This window comes from Petromyzon marinus, chromosome 56 (genome assembly GCF_048934315.1).
Source record: "Petromyzon marinus isolate PM22_M1 ecotype Great Lakes invasive population chromosome 56, UKy_Petmar_22M1.pri1.0, whole genome shotgun sequence".
NCBI lineage: Eukaryota > Metazoa > Chordata > Hyperoartia > Petromyzontiformes > Petromyzontidae > Petromyzon > Petromyzon marinus.
Genome location: NC_133722.1, coordinates 6,536,073 through 6,557,598, shown reverse-complemented (window position 1 = coordinate 6,557,598; position 21,526 = coordinate 6,536,073). Strand labels below are relative to the sequence as shown.

General features: G+C 53.1%; 1 protein-coding gene across 8 annotated transcripts in view; it reads right to left on the bottom strand.

Moving 5' to 3' along the window:
- Positions 1–837: 837 nt before the first annotated feature.
- LOC116954778 (CLIP-associating protein 1-like) overlaps positions 838–21,526 on the bottom strand; it is a 77,723-nt gene continuing 57,034 nt past the window's right edge. For 6 of the 8 annotated variants that reach the window (XM_076052511.1, XM_076052512.1, XM_076052513.1 and 3 more), the window contains 11 exons: positions 19,935–20,078; positions 19,362–19,508; positions 18,664–18,773; positions 15,383–15,511; positions 14,710–14,851; positions 13,296–13,611; positions 12,275–12,468; positions 11,110–11,238; positions 10,287–10,493; positions 8,928–9,044; positions 838–8,117 (listed from right to left, as the gene is read on the bottom strand). In XM_076052511.1, coding sequence (XP_075908626.1) covers positions 8,040–8,117; positions 8,928–9,044; positions 10,287–10,493; positions 11,110–11,238; positions 12,275–12,468; positions 13,296–13,611; positions 14,710–14,851; positions 15,383–15,511; positions 18,664–18,773; positions 19,362–19,508; positions 19,935–20,078 — 1,713 coding nt within the window. In that variant the 3' untranslated portion in view covers positions 838–8,039. The remainder of the gene's footprint in view (positions 8,118–8,927; positions 9,045–10,286; positions 10,494–11,109; positions 11,239–12,274; positions 12,469–13,295; positions 13,612–14,709; positions 14,852–15,382; positions 15,512–18,663; positions 18,774–19,361; positions 19,509–19,934; positions 20,079–21,526) is intronic. The other 2 variants (XM_076052517.1, XM_076052518.1) reach the window with 1 other exon arrangement.

Below are 21,526 nucleotides of genomic sequence, written 5' to 3'. Positions count from 1 at the left end.
CCCAATGTGGTATCGACTGCAAACTGGGTATACTCATGTCATACTGATGACAATACTATATTCTATCATTAGAAAAAATAAACCATCTTTTTTATATCTTATGTTTCGGCTTGGGTCTAATTGTCCACGCTCAACTCACGCTGGCTGTAAATCACCACGGTCCCCTTACGTTGTGGCAAGCTTCGGGGCCACTTCCTGGAGTCGTGGAGTTCTTCCATTACGAGCACGGTACATTTCATTAAAGCGTGTCTTTTTTTAAAATATTACTTATTTGTCTGCATGTTACCGGTGTGGTCACACGTCCGGACACTTCTTTGCGTGCGTGCCTCGGGTAGTGCTGTGGTTTTCCCCGGCGAGGAAAAGGGGTGTACCGATGCGATCGGTACAGGACGATGTGGAGCTGAGTGGACTTGCCGAAGACCGGTTATTCTATCAGCGGTATCAGGATCGGCCTCTGCGGATGAGGAGGCTCGTGAAGGACGCTGCTACGAGACAATTGGGAGGCAGTAGCCCCTCCAGCAATAGCGGAGGGCGGATGAGCGACGCTCACAACAACGAGCGGCGTGCCGGGCGGCTAAAACACAGCAAATTTGGCACAGTAGGAAGCACAGGTGGTGCATCTGCTGGTCTTCTCAGTCAACGCACAACACCCTCGTTTCTCCTGTGACCTCCTCCGTCAGCGAGCCTTCGACACTTTGTCGGCTCAAGGTGCACCTAGCCTGGCACAAGCGCCGCGGTGACGTCAGCCGCCACTTGGGTGGCGAATGACGTCTCGCTGCTGCAGTTGTGTTTAAAAATAAATAAATATAAAGCCAGAGAGAGACCGTGAGCAATAACAACGTGATACGGAAGCATTTATTTTGTACAAATACAGAAATTAACGCCCAAGTAAGTGTGTGGTGTGTATATATCACCTGAAAGATATAGCTGTTGAAACCAACTATTGCGGCAACCGGCATGAAAAGGTCCGACATGAGGAACCCCACTGCAAATGAAGAAGCCAATCGCCGTTGCAACCCGTGAGATGCCCGCACACGAAGTAAAAAAAGGCAGAGAAATCGGAAATGTTGTGGGTTCACTCTCCAACACACAACCGGTGGTTGCTGTACTCGTGACGAATTGACAAGTGTTGCGTTACGTGACAAAACTTTACTAATCGGCTGTGTCGGGTGGTGGCGGGTTTAACGACACATTTATATATTTACCGCGATATAACCCCAGCCAAAAAAAATCCCCACCTCTATTGTGGAGGCAGAGAAAGTCGAAATGTGGCGGACGAGCTGGCCACAAAGGTCACAGGCAAAACTAAACAAATCTGTGCTTTATATTTTGGGTCTTTCGCCAAAGTCGCGTCGATAGGTTCAAATAAAATAACAAATTCCTGATGACGACCGCTCGTGTTGCGATCGAAACGTCGTAGTTTTTTGTTGTTATTTTCTTTGAACCTATCCACGTGACTTGACCGAAAGACCTAAAGAATATGAATTCCTGCAGTCACGAAAGCTTTAAGTCGAGATTTAATTGAAGCTTTCGTGACGGCAGGAACCCATTACTCTTTGGTTATCTCGGTAAAGTCACGTAGGTATAAAAATTAATATATCACGATGTTTCGATCGCCACACAAACAATCGTCTCCTACCTGAAGACGATTGCTTGCGTGGCGATCAAAACGTCGTGATCTATTACTTTTTCTACCTACGTGACTTTACCGAAAGAACCAACGAGTATTAAAAATCTGTTCTTTATTGGACAGCCTCGTCGAAAAAAAACAATATCCAGTGCCACATTACGTGTCGAGGTTACAAGCGGACTGCGGTGAGTGGTGGCACAGCGAAAGGTGCGCTGCACTATAACAAAGATCCCCCATATAGCCTTAACAGACTGTAGGGGCAAGTGCTGTTAGCGAGCACCTATGAAGGCCAGAACGGTACACGAGGGGGTGGGTGGCCAGCACCACGCCCGACCGCCTTTAGTCTCCCTAGTGGCAATGTTTACACACCGCACCAGGTACTCATTTGAGGCTGAGTCGACCTAGGGGAGGCCCGGGACCGGTTCAGATAATCGTCACTGGTGTTGGCCGTGAGCGGGAATCGAACCCGGGTCGCCAGGTTCATAGCGCAGCGCGCTAACCGCTACACTATCGCTGCACTATGAACACAGTGGCACCCCCACCGACCACCATCCCTAGTTCGATTCCCGGCCGTGGCTATAAGCATCGAATTCCTCGAGATCTGAACCAGACTCAGCCCTCGGGAAAACCACATGCCCAAAGTTGGGCCAAGGGTTCCAAACCAGATGCCCAACGTTGACCCAACGTTGGCATGTGGTTTGGAACCCTTGGCCTAACATTGACCCAACGTTGGCATGTGGTTTGGAACCCTTGGCCTAACGTTGACCCAACGTTGGCATGTGGTTTGGAACCCTTGGCGCAACGTTGGGTCATGTTTACTGAGGCGACCACTTCATCAATGTGTTCTTTTTCATTGACCCCATCTATGGTGAAGTATGGTCAAACAAGCTGCATGAACATGTAGTGGAATGAGATTGACAAAGGGCTGTATATAATTTTTGTTGTTGTTGCGGTGAACTATGGCCTATTAGGACGAGACATTTCCGTCCCCGTTCATATAAAAAAACGTGCAATTTGTTCAAACCTTATTAAAACTGTGCGCGTGTATTAATTTTCTCTGCATTTTTTGTGGAAATAAAGGGCAGGAAAAGGACCGCGGCCTCTAGTGGAACGGACATTCATCGGCGATGTAATGTCCATGTATTACGAGTCCATGAATATAAAATCCAATAGTTTCTATGCATTAATATAGCAACTTAGTTTTCGCTAATATTCTATAGTGCACAGCAAGCCATGGGAACATTGTATTGCGTTACATTGATATGAATGTCTGCCTGCTCGTACAACAATTACACGAACTCCTTAAAACATCAGAGTTTTTGAGCCGTTTTGTTGACGTCTTGAACGTTTCCAACGGCATATCGCTATCGTCAAGTCCAAATCTCGATCACGGACGCTTGGGAAGAAGAAGAAAAAAGTAATCAGCTGTAGCTTTCCAGTTATAAAAACGTAGAATTAATTTACGTGACTGAAATGGCGTCGAAGGCCAAACGTGTTTTCACCTTGATGTCTACAAATGTACATTAAACTTACAAAAGGAACGGCAGGGAAATGTAACTACCACAAAGTCACCGTGCGAGAATTATACTTTGCAGAATGCACCGACCCAGGTGAAACATTCCTGACGTTTGGCCCGACGTTGCTGCACGTTCACTGGCAATCTCCACATCCCAAAACTCGACGGCGGCTTTCCGGCTTCCTCCCCGGGGGCAATGTCTCCGTGTGTCCACGGGGTGCGGAAAGTGGCCGTCAAACCGGAGCGCCGCACGCGTCTCACTCTCTGCAGCAGCGCGACCACGTCGGCATGATCAACAAGCTACAACGCGGGGGGGGGGGTGGTGGTGTGGGGGAGGGAGAAATATTGGCCAAGCGATGGTATTTTCACAGTCGCGTAAGGAATGTTTTATAAACCGAGTCAACCGGGAACACTACGGGAGCGGCGGAATGTTCAACGCGGCAAACAGACGTTCGGGATCTATCCTCGCCGCCACAAAACACTGGACCCGAACGGGCTACACGAGCGCGGAGGGCAACAAAATACAGCCCGGGATCAGCGGACGCACAGCCGCACGGCGCTTGGTTTCCGTGTTCGCGCGGCACAACTTCAGCGTCGTTCCAGGCGCGGGGCAACATCGCCATCACCGAAGGGCGCATTTTCGTGCCGACGCAGATGAAAACAACAAAAACGTTAAATCGCAAGACGGGGAGAGACGGCTCCGGTTCCTAACTACACGCGGGGGATGGATCACGTCGCTGCGGGGATAAAAACGCGTCGGTGAGGTGTGGATGCGGAGGTTGCGGATGTTGCAGAGCTGCCCCTCCCCCCCAAGAGGTGCGTGGAGGTCCAGAGGCTGGAGGCGCCCCAGGGAAGATTACTGGCATGGCCACGGAGGTTCCTTGTGAGACCCGTAATGAGCCCCTCCCTTGGGGGGGGGGGGGGGGGAGCCCAATGTCCGAATTTTTGACCTCTTCACTCCGCGTGCGTTCTCGGTGGTCCCGTTGGGCGAGGTCGCGGAATGACCATATAGAGCTCTAAAGAAGGCTGTGGTCAAGCGCGCGGTGCGTGCCTGCCTACCTGTGGTTAAACCCGCGGTGGAATGCTCACTAGCGTTGCGGAAGAATAGGGTTGAGGGTAAGTAGACGCGAGTTTAGGTTATCAAACATTAAATTTCTTGTACACACGGGGGGGGGGGGGAGGGGGAGGGTGGGGTGCATGGTGGGGTAAAAATGTGAATTAGGTGGTCGGTGTGAATATTTTTTTTGTTAAAATGCCATTCTAAAAATGTTGTAAATGACCATACGTGTATATATATACGAATTCCAATTTTACAAAAGCTTTACACGAATATCACTCTTCGTAAAATTATCTATAAATGATTCCCATGTAATATCTAATATAAAAACGGATGATCCCCCCCCACCCCACCCCACCATCTCTGCGTTCAAAATCATCGCGATGCTTCACATTAGGATCATTGCTTATCATTTCTTTTTCTTTCAACATCCTAGCCCCTTGCTCCCCCCCCCACCCTCCCCCACATAACTATTCTTCTTATTTCGGAGCATTCGCAAATCTCAAAAAGGCAGTTTTTATGACTCTTCGGAATGACCACATTTGTTCGGCGGGGCGGGGCGGGGGTTAGAATTGAAACCGCTTGCTTCACACATCGGCACTCGTGGTGACGTGGGGGTACGGGCGCGTGGTGCTGGGGGGCGTGCAGGGGAGCGGACGCCCCTTGTGCTCTGCAAAACGCGTCACCGGGTCGCAAGAACCCCATCCCCGTCGTTATAAAACCACGGCGGCGGGAACAGACGATTCGTCGCGAAGCTTGAGGCGCTCGCACGTCGATCGGAACCGTCGCGCGCACAACGCGCGCGTCCGTTCCTCCGAGCGGAAAGACGACGACGATGATGAGAAGCCTCTACGCGCACAACGCGGGGGAAAAAAAAACAAACCCCCTAACTCTACGCGCGATTTGTCGTGTTCTTTAGCTGTCAACAAAACCTGCGATCAAATGTTACCCTGAAACAATGACTGTGTTGCTCTCAAGTCCCACCCCTCATGGAAGTGTTAACGATTCACCCACCCCGGCGGTTCTATGAATCGCCGCGGTTCAGGGTTTCAGTTTAGTTTTTAAAAATGTTTTGTTTCAGTTCTGAAGTCTGGTGAATGTAGTGGCCTCCGGTGATTGCAGCCGTCACGTTAATCTATTAAATACAAAATACAGAGGGGGTAGTCCACATGGCCCGGCTGTAGCGTGTCCACTCCTTGCCACAGAGGCTCGTAGTTCGACTCCAGCAGGCCGCCCTGGTTAATACTGCGATCGTACTAATCTTTAAAAAAAGATGCGCGCCGTCGGCTCGCTTCGCTCACGGAGGGACGTTAGGGTATCCCGTGACATCACTCACAAGAGTTGGGCCGTTGCCTGCCGGCGTCATGGTTCCAAGAAATTTGCCATATTAACCACAAATTAAATTCGCTGGGAAACGTGTCGTCATCGCCGACTGCGAAACCTCGGCAGGACCCTCCTGAAAAAAAAAGACACTTGAGACTCGGCGAGCCCTTCCCCGGATCAGCAAGCGTAATTATTATGATGCGACACAAATAGTGACGCGTGAATGCTTAACCGCCACGCGATCGGGCACGCGTGTCGCGAGCGTTAAGAATTCACATTAAATCGACGAATCGTTACACCTCTGCTGCCATACAGAGTTAACGGTGAATACGGGGGCCTCACCAGTTCACTCCGAACCACTCGTAGTTATGTACATGTAACAGCTGAAAACGACACAGCTCTATGTACACGACAGAGCACCGCGCACGCGTCCCTTGCTGCCGATGTGCGGTGAAGCAAAGCAATGATTAACGTCTATGTACAATGGTCAGCAGGCACAGCGGCCAGGCAACGGCGCGCGGCGAGCGATTACGGGAAGGTGCCGCACGTGAAATAAAACGCGCGCGCACGCACGGCTCTTATCCCGTAGATGCGTCGCTGTGGGGGCGGGGGGACAGTGACACGGCCAGTCACCGCCTTGTTATTGGCAGAGGTTCGCGGCTCTTCGAATCCCAGCGGACGCCCCAGTTACGACCGCGGTTATTTTTGCTTGCGCGCAGCAGGCAAAAAAATACGTTTCCCCCCCAACCCCCCAGCGCGCACTCCGTTTAGCACGGTCGGTTGGGCTAAGTAAGGCGCGCAAAAGCAGCTCGACGCATGCGCGGACGTTGGTGATCGCTCCGAGGGCCTAGGCTGTCGTGCGTGCCGGTCCGCACGTTGCGAGAGGTTACACGGCAAGTTACTCAATGGGGACTACGCGCAGGAATCGCCACACCCCACCCCACCCACTCCCCTTCAGGAACCTGGCAAGGTTTCTCCTGAAACAAAAAAGTCACGGGGTTCGGCGAGGCTTTCCCGGGTCAACAAACGAAATTATTACGGCGAATTAACCGCCAGGGACGAAGTTCGGATTCAATTTGCTCCGGAGTTTGAAGCCCGATTTCGTATTTCAATGTATTTGGGGGGGGGGGGGGTTTAAGGCGTCAAATTGTTAATCAGCTAAATGTACAGATTTGTATTTAACAATGTAATAATTCTAAACATGAACCAATGAATTTCCATTTCCATCCGTAAAACCATTTTAATCGAAGCTATTTCCTTTTACACTTTCACGGCTTTAAGCCAGTGACGCCACGTTACCATCAAAATGATGTCACATGATGGCACTTTTCGCGAAAAAGCGCGCAAGTGACATCATGTGGCATCACAGTTTTAGACGCAACAAAGAGCAATGTTCATTTTTATTATTCTCCCAAAATAGGGAACGCATCCTAAGTACCTAGGCCGTGTCCTGAGCTATCCGGACTTGATCTGGAAGCTTTGTTAATCGTAGCGTGGACTTTTTAACGACCCCGTTAGACAGTAAAAGCACGCGATTATGACACTCTGGTGATGTCGCCTCCATACGGTTTAATACTGCGTCGACACAACGACAAGCTATGAATGTGACTTCAAAGTCTTTTTCTTTTTTTTTCTTTTCTAATTTACAAAGCTTCAAACTTGCCCCGGAGAACGTGTGACACAACCTAGGTATGCACCTACAAGATAAGAGCTGTCCCGTCAACCAGACCGCGTCTTCCGCTGAAAGGGCTATGGACATTACTGCCACGCGGCCTATGTGAATAATAATCGCAGGCACTCGGCTGTCGGGCACAGGAGCGGTGTTGAATGCAATGCGTTAGGGTGCGTCTTGCATTGTGAACATTACAAAGGCTCCAACCAACATGGTCTTCCGTTGCTCATACAGGGGGTGAAAAGCACTATAATTCTTATTATTTGGTAAGTTTCAATTGTGGCTGTCAGACCACCCGCCCACCCCACATGGCTATCCTGTCTATCAGAATATCCGCTACTGTACAGAAATGTCTCTACCTTGTAATAAAAAAAAATCACGCGTGAACACACAACAGCAGCCGCCATTCGCCATTAAGTGTCGGTGACATCGCCACGGCGCTTGTGCCAGGTTTGGCGCAACTGCACTGTGAGGCCACGTGAAGTGTCGAAGGCTCGCTGGCACGGGGTCATGGGATAGACCCAGGTGCCATGGGTCGACCGATCCGGAGCGAGGCCCCCTACACACACACACACACTGGCTGACACACGCTGCTAGAAACGAACCTGTGTATACGTGGCAGGCTCTTTGCTTTTACACTTTTTGCAACTTTTTCTTTTTTTTACAGATTGTCACTCGAGACGTCACGGTCACTTGACTCGTGGGCAATCAAGGGGCTAACGGCGTCTCCCGTACGGTCGCGCATTTGCCATCGGTGACGGCGGTGGGGGTGGCGCCAACCACGGGTTAACAGACAACACATCGCGGCCCCCGGGGAAAGGCTTCTCGGTCGCGGGAAGCTTCAGCTGAGCATCGGGTTGTCGCACTCGGCACTGCTGTTCTGCGCGGCTCGCTTGATGTACAGGTTGAGCAGCTTCATCTGCGGAAAAGAACGGACGGCAGGGGGTTAAACGTTGCGAGATTTCGGCAGCCTTTACCGATTTTAATAAAGTTTTTTTTATTTTACCAGGTAAGGTCCCACTGAGCTACGTAGCCCCTTTTCCAGAAGCGACCTGGCCACAAATTATAGCTTAACGAGGTGGCTTATCACGTGGCAATGTACAGCAGACAAATAATCTAAACACGTGTTGATTTAAAAATGTGAAGGGAAAAACCCGAGGACCCGGAGGAGAATCCACGCGGACCGCGGGGAGAACATGCAAACTCCAAATATACAGGAGTCATGGTCGGGATCGAACCCACGACCCCCTGTAAAGTATTACGTTCAACTTCTTTCGCACCATACGCAGCAAAACCGTGCTAAACCGGAGGTGCGGGTGCGGGGGCGGAAGGCCAACAAACTAAACACTAAAAAATAAATTCTTAAGAAATTGCTTTTCAATCTAGATTTACAAGCGCATACAATCCAGTGGCTTCCCAATAACGCGAGGAAGAGCGTTCCAGACGGCCGCGGGAGTGCCGCGCGATGCCGTGAGACCGTCTTTGTTCGGTGGCCAGCGAGCGTGCGACCGCAACGTGCGACTTCACCATCACAGGGGGTTGCGGGTTGCTCCAGTCGCACGGCGCAATCGGTTTCAGAAGTTGATTCCCGGGCCCTCCCCGCCACCCTCGCGGCGCGTGTCCGCTTCCCCGACTCACTTGAGTGCGAGGGTGTGCGAAATCGCATTTTGCGAACGCGGCAGTTGCCGCCCTACCGCCCGCCCGCCAGCACCCGACCGCGCCCGCTCACCTTGCTCCCCGTGAGCGAGCCCAGGTAAGGCTTCAGCTCGTCGCCGACGACGGCGTGCACCGCCACCAGGCAGAAGACACTCGCCTTGCGCACGCTGCTCTCCGCATTGTCGTAGCCCTGCGCGTCGCGGAGACGGGAGCGGCCCGCGCGGTCAGTGCCATTTGTTGTAATAACAAAAAAAAACGATTAAATGGTAAGCAATTAGTTCACTACAGTATCCATACCGCACCTCCCATGCAGGGACATCTCGAGGTGGCAGAAAAAGGAGGGGTTTTGAGATGATTACCCCACAATGGTTATAATCTGTGTACGCCATCTTCGTCCCACAGTCAATTAACACGCTATCCTTTTCAAGGAACGGGCCAAGCATCCTTAAATTTAAACTAAACTAGAAACGTTTTCTTTGACAAGGTAAGGCCCACTGAGCTATGTAGCTCTTATTACCTGGCTTTCGCATATTATAGCTCAAGAAAGTGGCTTATCATCATCACAATTTATAGTAGCAGTCAAATACTCTATAAGCACATGATGTCGATTGTAAATGTGGAGGGAAATACCGGGGCACCCAGAGAAAAATCCACGCGACCACGGGGAGAACACGCATACTCCAAACACACAAGCATCAGGGTTGGGATCGAATCCTCGACCTCTTGTATACCAGATACAATAATAGAGCACCTTTCGTTCAAGGCGTTTTAACGTAGTTTAAAAAACAGTACAATGCAATAATGATTTAGATGTATGTATGTATGTTGAACTGCTGTAGCACCGTACGTGCGAGTCTGTGGGTCTCTGTGCGAGTCTGTGGGTCTCTGTGCGAGTCTGTGGGTCTCTGTGGGTCTCTGTGCGAGTCTGTGGGTCTCTGTGCCAGGATGTGGTTCTCTGTGCCAGTCTGTGGGTCTTTGTGCCAGTCTGTGGGTCTCTGTATGAGTCTGTGGGTCTCTGTATGAGTCTGTGGGTGTCTGTATGAGTCTGTGGGTCTCTGTATGAGTCTGTGGGTCTCTGTATGAGTCTGTGGGTGTCTGTATGAGTCTGTGGGTCTCTGTATGAGTCTGTGGGTCTCTGTGCCATTCTGTGGGTCTCCGTGCGAATCTGTGGGTGTCCGTGCGCGTCTGTGGGTCTCTGTGCGAACCTACGAGTCTCTGTGTCAACCCCACGCACGAGTGCTATTCACGCCCGCTCAGCGCCCATGGGAGCCAGCTGCCGGAATTTACAACCAAACATCAAAAGGCACTTGCCCCCGGAGATCGGATCGGATCGAACCGGCGGCATCCGGACGGCAAAGTCCGGCGCGCTAAGCCAACGCGACGACGGTGCGGCAGTGGCGGCATCGCGGGGCGCGAGCGAAAGTGGGGAAACCTGGAGGAGGCCGGGGATGACGTCGGGCAGCAGCTGCACGAGGGCGGCGCGCGAGATGCGCTCGGAGGCGCGCGTGAGCATCTTGATCGCCGCCAGGTTGATCGGGAAGTCGGCCGTCTGGACCACGGGGCTCAGCACCTTGACGCTCTGCTCGGGTGAGATGGAGCACACCAGCGCCGTGGCCGCCTCCTCTGCCGCCCGCAGCACCTGGACGGAGCGACAATAATAACGACACCAACGATAATTGGAGTAATTAGAAAAAACGACCTGTACAGCATCGCACAGTTTTCGGCTCGCTCTCGAAGGCTGAACGACTCGAAAGGCGCGGGGAGGAATCACGGACGAAGCCGGCAAGGGCAGCAGCAGCAGCCACTGGGCCGGGTGAGCCGACGCCAGCAATTGTCCAAGCTCTGCAGTCCCCTGTATAGTCAGATGTTCTTAGGCGATCGATGAGCGTTCATGCTTGTGGGAGGAAGACGGGAAAACGTGTGTGACGCCGCAAAGATGGAAACAGATGGAGATCAATCCACCCGCTAATACTCCCTTTCTTTACAGTGCAAGACCAATGTGCCACCCCGCGAATGCGATCGAGGATAGCGCAATGTGAAAAAAAGATGTAAAAATAATTGCAACATTTTGTGCAACTTCGTACAAACACTGAATCGCGGCGAGGGAGACCTACGCAGCAGTACTACGATTATAACACCCGCAGTTATAACCAGGGGCAGCCACTGGATTCGAACTGCGAGCCTCTGCGACAACGAGCGGTACCAGCTGGGGACGCGCGTCACCGCCCCCGTTTCTCCCCCGGGGGGCGGCTCACCTCCTTCTGCGGGTCACGGTGAGCGTCCAGGATCTTCATGATGGTGAGCTCGGCGTAGTTCTTGAAGCGCGATGGCTGCGTCCTCAGGATTTCACGCAGCACTCGGAGAGACAGCGCGCGGATGGACGGCTGTCGGGGCGCGGGAGCGCGGGCACACACGCAGGGCAGTGCCGTTAGAAAGCTTTCGACCAATGCCACGTCGGCGGCGGGGGGGGGGGAGGGGCGGGCATCGACACGACGCGTTGCCTCTCCGGACCGTCGCGCTACGCACGAGGAGCGTGCGTCCGCCTCCTAAGCTTACGAGCCAATTGCTTAGGTGCTCATTTGAGGCCGAGTTGACCGAGCGGAGGCCCGGGACCGCTGGGGATATTCTGTTGGCGATGTTGGGCGCGAGCGTGAATCGGAACTCGCCCGGGTTCACGTGCACGCACGAGAGACGAGCTTCCCTCCCCCCCCCCCCCCCCCCCCATATAGCGTTGGACAGACCGGTAGGGCAAGTGCACAAAGACAGAGATTACCCCGTGTAGCCTTAACAGACTGTTGGGCCAAGTACTGTTTAGCAAGTAGCACCTATGAAGGCCGGCACGGCACACGTGGGGGATGGGCCCAGCACCACACTGCACCAGGTACTCGTTTTGAGGTTTAATTTATTGACCTTCCCCCCCGCCCCTCCGATTAGCAAGGCTGGTTACGTATAGTGTGAAAGAAGTTCAATATATGTACAAAGGGGAGGCCCACGACCGATTCAAATGTACGAATCTATGCTGTTAAACATCTTTCGCACCGTACATAGTCAACCGTGCGAATCCGAGGTGCGGGAGAAGGACAACAAACTATGGGTCTTTGCGTAAGTCTATGGGTCTCTGTGTAAGTCTATGGGTCTCTGTGTGAGTCAATGTATGATGTTGAACTTCTTTCGCACCATACGTAGTCAGCCGTGCTAATCCGAGGTGCGGGGCGGGGGGGGAGGAACAACAAACTCAACACACAAAAAGAAGTTTGAAACAAATCGAGTTTTCAATCTGAAACAACCACCACCGGCGTTTGCGGCCGTGAGCGGGGGGGGGGAGGGGGGGACTCTGAACTGGGGTCGGCGGGGTCCGTAGGCGTACCGGGAGGGGCAGGGCGCGCGTGCTCGCGCACATGCACACACACACACACCCACCTCGCTGTCCACGAGAGCTTCCAGGAGGAGCAGCAGCACGGTCTTGAAGTGGTCGTCCCAGAGCCCCATGACGTTTTCGCGCGTGACCTTGAGCAGCTCGAGCAGGGCCGCCTGGCGCTCCTCCACGCACTCGCCGCACTCCGACAGCTCCCGCAGAAGCTCGGCAACCTTGTCCCCGTGGTCCAGCGGGATGTCTGCGATCGGGCGACAGGGCGAGGGGGGCGGCAGCTTCTCAGGCCTCACGGCAAGAAGAAAGGGCCTGGGTTCGATTCCCAACTCGGGCGCCTTTCGGGCCACCCCACCGCCCGCATATTCTCCATGTACGTTGAACTTGGTCTACACGCAGCCTCGTCTGGGTGCAGAAGTGGCCCCGTGTGCCCCTCTTGCTCGTCTTGTATGCATGTACGTACGTATGTAGAACGTCTTTCGCACCGTGCGTAGCCAACCGTGCTAATTGGAGGTACGGGGGGGGTCTAGAGGATTTCAAAGTGCATAGCACCAGTGGGCTTGCTAATATCGTAGCGGAGCCACCACCGCCGCCACCCGGCTACGCGAGAGAAGAGAGAGCTAGAGGACAACTCCGCGGGCAAGCCCCCGTGCCAAAGAGGGTAAAAGCACGGTGGCGAGATGCTAACTACCTCGCCTGGTATGCAGGTCATGGGTTCAACGCCTGCTGTGTATTTGGAGTGTGCGCGTCTCTCTCCACGTGGTCGTGTTGCTTTTTCCTCCGGCTCCACTTTTAGAATGAACATCAGAGTATTTCGGTGCTATACAAATCCACGCGATGATAAGCCACTTTGTTGAGCTACCGTTTGTGACAGCCAGGTCGCATCTCAAAAAGAGCTGTATAGCTTGGTGGTGGTGTCTTACCTGGTAAAATAAAAAAAATTGTAGTTTTGTTTTAGCACAGCAGGGGGGGTGGAGGCGGAACAACAACAAACAAACAAGGCGACCGGGGCCCAACGAGTCCCACCCTCGGGCGGTGCCCGGGCACAGACGGGTGAAAGAGGCGACTGCCCACCATCCTGAAATTGCTCGATGTCGTCGTCGAAGATGGCCTCTCGCAGGGCGGATTTGTTGAACGTGGCGGGGGATCCGCCAGGCACGTGGTTGCGGGAGCTCGTCAGCAGGCCGTGCTGCGACGGGGTGTTGAGCAGCGACGTCTTGTTGTCGAGCGCCGGGCGGCCGCCGCCGTCCGTGCCGTCCGGACCGTGGTTGTGGTGGAGCTGGTTGTGGTGGTGGTGGTGGTGGTGGGGGATGCGCTGCGGCTCGCTCGAGCACACGGCCGGCGCCGGCGCGGAGGAGGACGACGAGGACAGTCGCCCGTCGCGGGAGAGCTGCGTCGCGCACAGAGACGGTCGGCGGGGCGGGTTGAGGGTTCGCTCCGCACGGCGATTCGATCAAGCGCGCACCGATATCAAGGGTGAATTATCGGAAATATCCTGTGAGGCTTACAAAGCTCAACCGCAGAGCACCTTTGGTGACAACCTTTGCGCTGCACGAGCGGCGCAAGTACCGCGTGTCTTTAGTTATATCGGAGAAGGGGACAGCCATGCCGCAATAGTCGAAAAGTCCAAGGGACTCGATTAAGAAATAGCGAAGAGTAAGGCTCTCCCTCTCTCAGCGCCGCCACCACTCTCACTGCCGCCACCACTCTCACTGCCGCCACCACTCACAGCACCGCCACCACTCTCACTGCCGCCACCACTCTCACTGCCGCCACCACTCACAGTGCCGCCACCACTCACAGCGCCGCCACCCTCACTGCCGCCACCACTCTCACTGCCGCCACCACTCTCAGCGCCACCACTCTCACTGCCGCCACCACTCTCACTGCCGCCACCACTCTCACTGCCGCCACCACTCTCACTGCCGCCACCACTCTCAGCGCCACCACTCTCACTGCCGCCACCACTCACAGTGCCGCCACCACTCTCAGCGCCACCACTCTCACTGCCGCCACCACTCTCACTGCCGCCACCACTCTCACTGCCGCCACCACTCTCACTGCCGCCACCACTCACAGTGCCGCCACCACTCTCAGCGCCACCACCACTCTCACTGCCGCCACCACTCTCAGCGCCGCCACCACTCTCAGTGCCGCCACCACTCTCACTGCCGCCACCACTCTCAGCGCCGCCACCACTCTCACTGCCGCCACCACTCTCACTGCCGCCACCACTCTCAGCGCCACCACCACTCTCACTGCCACCACTCACAGTGCCGCCACCACTCTCACTGCCGCTACCACTCACACTGCCGCCACCACTCTCAGCACCGCCACCACTCTCACTGCCGCCACCACTCTCAGCGCCGCCACCACTCTCACTGCCGCCACCACTCACAGTGCCGCCACCACTCTCAGTGCCGCCACCACTCTCACTGCCGCCACCACTCTCACTGCCGCCACCACTCACAGTGCCGCCACCACTCACAGTGCCGCCACCGTCTCGTTTGATGGGTTCAGTGGCGTCCTCCTGGCTGCGGAAGCGAAAATTCTGGATGGCCTCCGTGACACCGCGCAGCGAGCTGTAGATGTCGTCGGAGTTCATGTTCTCCGTGTCGTAATCAGGTGCACTGCACGCCAAACGACACCAAGCCACGCCACATCAAACCACTCCACGCAACCCCACACCACGCCACCACGCAATGCCACGAGCTGGATTAAGCCATGGCATACAAGTCAAAACGATCGCCATTCATCTCTCCGATAAGTTTTGGGTTGTGCTGGGTTGTGCTTCGGCACGACGTCTGACGTTTCGCCCACACGTGCCAGGAGCTTTGTCGAAGTTATAAATTCGGCTCATGTGGCACAAACCCAAAACGCATCGAGCAGCTATACACAGCACAACCGCTGCTAAGAAACCTACAAAGCGATGCTCAGCATTTATATTTCATATTTCTAGCGACGAGGCGTGACATAGCGATAGAAGCTTTTAGTTGCCGTTCAACGTCTTAGCCGACGACGACCGTACCTACTTAGTCCAGCCTACGGCAACTACCGACGCAAGGGGCGAGCGAATGGAGTAAGCGGTTAAGCGTTCGCACTCAGCAAAGGGGACAGCCATGGGGACTAACCGTTAGGATTGAGGTTAAGACCGGCGTTACCTGGGCGTGGAATTTCGTCGAAAGCCACAGCTGTAAGAGGGGGTGCTGGGGGAAGGGTTGGAGGGCGTTTGGCCGGGGGAGGGGGCATGCTTTACCAGCCCATTGGCCGCACCCCAACCCCAGGGGCGTCTGGAATTAGTGCAGGAGAGAGGGACGCAGGCAAACACCCCGGTGAGAGATGGAAGGGAGGGGGGGTAGAGAGAGAGAGGAAGTCAACAGAGGCAGTGTCAACGCAGGCAAGGTCGAGGGTAATCAACGGTTAAGGGGGGGGGGCGGGACGCAAGCACGGCGAGGTACAACCGGAGAAAGTTGTTAAGAGACGACAAGGGGGAAAACACATTTGCAGATCAACACAATCGCAGGCCTTCTGTCTGCCGTGGCATTATGAGTTTGTATTCTTACCGAAAGAACCAAGAAAATGAATTCCTGCAGTCACGAAGGTTTAAGTAGAAAAATAATGAGTTTGGTCCGTGCATTTATTCAGCGACGAAAGCCTCGCTGAGCCTCCAAGAATTCTCCTTCAGGAGGGTCCTGCTGATATTTCCAAGTAGGGGCCCCATGACCGATTTGTGTTTTCAAATCAATTAAATGTGGCAAAATTTGGACTACGACGCCGGCAAGTCCTGTTAGCGAGCAGCACCTATGAAGGCCGGAACGGCACACAAGGGGGTGGGTGGTCAGCACCACGCCTGGCCGCCTTTGTCTCCCCAGTGGCGATGCTTTTTCGCATCGCACCAGGTACTCATTTGAGGGTGAGTCGACCTAAGGGAGGCCCAGGACCGGTTCAGATAATCGTCACCGATGTTGGCCGTTGAGCGGGAATCGATCTCGTGTCACTACCACGCACACAGCCTACTGATCTTTTTTTCGCAGAACATCCGCTGTGAAGCAGACATTGCGTATTTGTCACGGTCAACACACGGTAATTTACCAGGGCGGGCTGTGGCCCCGAACCGAGAACCGCACCACCTGACAAGCGGCGCACACGCTAGTGCCGGGGCCCTGTCAAAAACTGGGGTCGATAACAATCGTTACCTTGCCATGTGCAATGAGACAATTACAATGGTAAATTACAATTGTAATTGTCATTTGAGATAACGCCAGCTGCCGCAATTGTACGTGTAAAGGCACTTGTACGTCATGACCGATGGAACTCCAGTCCTCTCCAAACCGCGGCACGCGAGCATTACCTTCAGCCGATGCTGAAGGCTCAGCGAAGCTTTCCTGGATGGTTGTGCGTGTACGCATGCGCGTATACAGTGAGGGAAAAAAGTACGTGATCCCCTGCTGATTTTGTACGTTTGTCCACTGACAAAGAAATGATCAGCCTATAATTTTAATGGTAGGTGTATTTGAACAGTGAGAGACAGAATAACAACAACAAAATCCAGAAAAACGCATGTTAAAAACTGTTATGAATTGATTTGCATTTTAATGAGGGAAATAAGTATTTGACCCCTCTGCAAAACATGACTTAGTACTTGGTGGCAAAACCCTTGTTGGCAATCACAGAAGTCAGACGTTTCTTGGAGTTGGCCAACAGGTTTGCACACATCTCAGGAGGGAATTTGTCCCAATCCTCTTTGCAGATCTTCTCCAAGTCATTAAGGTTTCGAGGCTGACGTTTGGCAAATCGAACCTTCAGCTCCCTCCACAGATTTTCTATGGGATTAAGGTCTGGAGACTGGCTAGGCCACTCCAGGACCTTAATGTGCTTCTTCTTGAGCCACTCTTTTGTTGTGCCTTGGCCGTGTGTTTTTGGTCATTGTCATGCTGGAATACCCATCCACGACCCATTTTCAATGCCCTGGCTGAGGGAAGGAGGTTCTCACCCAAGATTTGACTGTACATGGCCCCGTCCATCGTCCCTTTGATGCGGTGAAGTTGTCCTGTCCCCTTAGCAGAAAAACACCCCCAAAGCATCATGTTTCCACCTCCATGTTTGACAGTGGGGATGGTGTTCTTGGGGTCATAGGCAGCATTCCCCCTCCTCCAAACATGGCGAGTTGAGTTGATGCCAAAGAGCTCCATTTTGGTCTCATCTGACCACAACACTTTCACCCAGTTGTCCTCTGGATCATTCAGATGTTCATTGGCAAACTTCAGACGGGCATGTATATGTGCTTTCTTGAGCAGGGGGACCTTGCAGGCGCTGCAGGATTTCAGTCCTTCATGGCGTAGTGTGTTACCAATTGTTTTCTTGGTGACTATGGTCCCAGTTGCCTTAAGATCATTAACAAGATCCTCCCGTGTAGTTCTGGGATGATTCCTCACCGTTCTCATGATCATTGCAACTCCACGAGGTGAGATCTTGCATGGAGCCCCAGGCCGAGGGAGATTGACAGATATTTTGTGTTTCTTCCATTTGCGAATAATCGCACCAACTGTTGTCACCTTCTCACCAAGCTGCTTGGCAATGGTCTTGTAGCCCATTCCAGCCGTGTGTAGGTCTACAATCTTGTCCCTGACATCCTTGGAGAACTCTTTGGTCTTGGCCATGGTCGTGAGTTTGGAATCTGATTGATTGCTTCTTTGGACAGGTGTCTTTTATACAGGTAACAAGCTGAGATTAGGAGCACTCCCTTTAAGAGTGTGCTCCTATTCTCAGCTCGTTACCTGTATAAAAGACACCTGGGAGCCAGAAATCTTTCTGATTGAGAGGGGGTCAAATACTTATTTCCATCAAATCAATTTATAACATTTTTGACATGCGTTTTTCTGGATTTTCTTGTTGTTATTCTGTCTCTCACAGTTCAAATAAACTTACCATTAAAATTACAGACTGATCATTTCTTCGCCAGTGGGCAAACGTACAAAATCAGCAGGGGATCAAATACTTTTTTCCCTTACTGTACGTGTGTGTGTGCGCGGAGAGTGGTGGTACAGCGATTAGCGCACACTATGCTACGAACATAGCGACCGGGAATTAATTTCAGCGGTAATTATCTGAAACCGGTCCCGACCCTCCTCAAGGTCTACAAAACCATAAATGAGTACCCGTCTTCGTATCTATGTTAAACTTCTTTCGCGCCGTACGAAGCCAATTGTGCTAATCGGAGGTGCGTAAATAGCAGGAATAGGGAGACACAAGACGGCCCGGTGTAATTCTGGCCACACATCCTGTTCATCGGTGCACTGTGCCAGCCTTGATAGGTGCTCGCTAACAGTACCTTGACGCACAAAGTCTGCGTGGGCTACACGAGGGATACCTTTGTTAATCTGTGCAGATGACCGCACGCACGCGTGCATGCGTGCGTGCGTGCGTGCGTGCGTGCGCGTACCCAAGGGACAACGAATCCTGGGACGACGCGCTCCCTGGAGACGTCAGCGGCCGCGTCCGCCCTGTGCTGGACTGCGACGAGGGGCGATGCGCCACTCCGCTCGCCCACCCCTGGCACGGCACGGGACACCGTCGCCACGTCGGTGAACGCCGCGGTCGCAGCGGCAACGACGGCAATGACGAAAGCGTGGCAATAGACGGCACGAAGGTCGGCGTGAACCCCCGTCCCCCGCCCACCCTGCTCAAACTCGGCGACGGTGAGCAACTCGATTACACGATGAGGGTCAGGGGGGGCCGTTGAGCCGGGGTTGTGGGAGATTCCACCGTGCCACGGTTGGCAGCTCGTCTCTGTCCATCCGGTGACCATTACCCCACTCGCCACAACGTGGTGCGTATTTTTATCATCCCTTGGGACGTTTATTTTGTGCCTACGACGGAATTGCCCTGAACTAACCCGGCTGCGGTCGGATCGCACCTGGTTAAATAAAAACGAAGAGGACACTGGGAGCTGCGCACGGATGCAAACTGGGTGGCGCACTGCGATCCCCGCGTGTGCGCATTGGCGGCGAGACTCGGTGCCTACCAAGGGGACATGCTAACGGTTCCCATGTGGTACCCCCCATGCGGAACCCCCACGCGGTTACTGCGAAGGGGACATGCCCGCGGTGCTCATGCGGTACCCCCCCCACCATGCGGTACCTGCGAAGGGGACATGCCGGCGGCACGGATGTGCGAGTTCAGCAGCTTGGTGGCGGCGGCCTGGAAGGTCTTGGGGAGTGCGCCGAGCAGCATGGTGAACTCGGCCGTGTTCAGCTCAAACAGAGAGATGAGCACCGCCTGCGCCGCCTGCGATCCCCACCAAGAGACGACGACCACCGCCCCCACCCCGTAGAGCTTTAACAGAGACGGGGCTCTCAAGAGTAGACGAGACAAAGATCCCCCCGTATAGCCTAAACAGACTGTTGGGGCAAGTGCTGCTAGCGAGCAGCACCTATGAAGGCCGGCACGGCACACGAGGGGGCGGGTTGCCGGCACCACGCCCGACCGCCTTTGTCTCCCCGGTGGCGATGTTTACACACCGCACCGGGTACTCATTCAAGACTGAGTCGACCTAGGGGAGGCCCAAGACCGGTTCAAATAATCGTCACCGGTGTTGGCCGTGAGCGGGAATGGAACTTGAGCCGCCAGGTTCGTAGGCGCAGCCGCGCCAACTGCTCCACTGCCGCTCCCCAAGACGCACACACACACAGAGAAAGAAAATAAATCGCTCACCTTCCTGATGTCGGAGCTCTTGGGCTCCGTGGTCCAGGTGATGATGCGAGACATGGCGAGCCGCGCCTCGCTCGAGTTCACAAAGTCCGTGGGGTCCATCTGCCGCGACAGGCTCTCGATGTACTTCAGGATGGCAATCTTGACCTGCGGCAGCGCGGATAAAGAATAATAATTTACGGAACGAGGAATGATTTTTCGCTTTCATGTCGAGTCGTACTCTAGGTGCTGGCGGGGGTTGGGGGGGGGTAAGAACACACTCAGCTGTGAAAGATAACAACAAGGGAGCGGATATCGTCGCAGAGCTGCTCCTGAGATGACTTTAGGTCAACTTTGTTTCACACGGTCCGGGGTCGCGTGACAATGACGATCGTTGTTGGAATTGCCCAATTATGTGTGGAAGCAAATATAACGTGAACGTTTTAATGTGCAGTCATTGGTAACCCGGCTGAGAGAATCAACTCTCTTCACTTAAGCAACCTGGTATAATCACTAACAAACAAACAATTTTAATTTTCCCAGGTAAGGCCCACTGAGCTATGTAGCGCTTTTGTAGAAGCGGCCTGGCCACAAATGATAGCTCAACGCAGTGGGTGAACACGTGGACATTCGTAGCAGCCAAATACTCCAAATTCACGTTTCCAAATGTGGAGAGAAAAACCAGAGGACCCGGAGAAAAATCCACGCAACCACGGGGAGAACTTGCAAACGCCAAATATACAGCAGGAGTCAGGGTTGGGATCAAACCCACGACCTCCTGTGTACCAGGCGAGGTAGTTAACATCTCATAGCCACCGTGGTGGTGCCCTGTAGCATAAAAAATATAAAAACAAACGACAGATAACATTTCCGAAATGGCTCTTCTTCATTGCAAAGGATTTACGTGCTATAAATAAGGGCTATTTCCCCCCCTCCTCCCCAAAAAAAAGCGTCACCTATTATATACAGGGTGCTTCAAAAAAATGTTAACATTTCCGAGAATTTACAACAAAACCGCAAGAAATGTGCTGCCTCGTGGCTCTGGAGACCACCTGGAGAAGATTCCAGGCAACGTGTTGACAACGCTTGCGAACAAGTGGGAGACTTTTTTCGGTAAAGTCACGTTGACTTTACCGAAAAAACTAAGAATATGAATTACTGCAGTCACGAAAGCTTTAAATCAAAATTTAAGTGGGAGACTCTTTGACTTTTTGAAGCGATTAACATCACATTTGTTATCGTGTTACAGGGTATTATTATCCGTTCTTTTTCCATTAAAAACGACAGTTCCACACAAGTGTTAAAAACATATTTTCGAAGCACCCTGTATTTTTCCTTCCAGGGCCACACACGGTTCTCCTAGGATCGCTGTTTACATTGTTTTTATAGCTTTATTTTGATTTCGAGAACGTTTTGGTTTGGCCATATTTGTTTGTTGTAGTACAGAGTTAGACTGATAACTTTAATCTAAATCGTCTTGTGCCTGTTATTGTTCGACTTGCATCCCACTGGGATTTTTGCCGTTTTTTTCCTGGACTTTTCCGTTGCGCGCAGTCACTTTAAGATGTTTTTCTTGTTCATGTTTTTTGTTTGTTGCGGTTGCACCCGATTCAAGA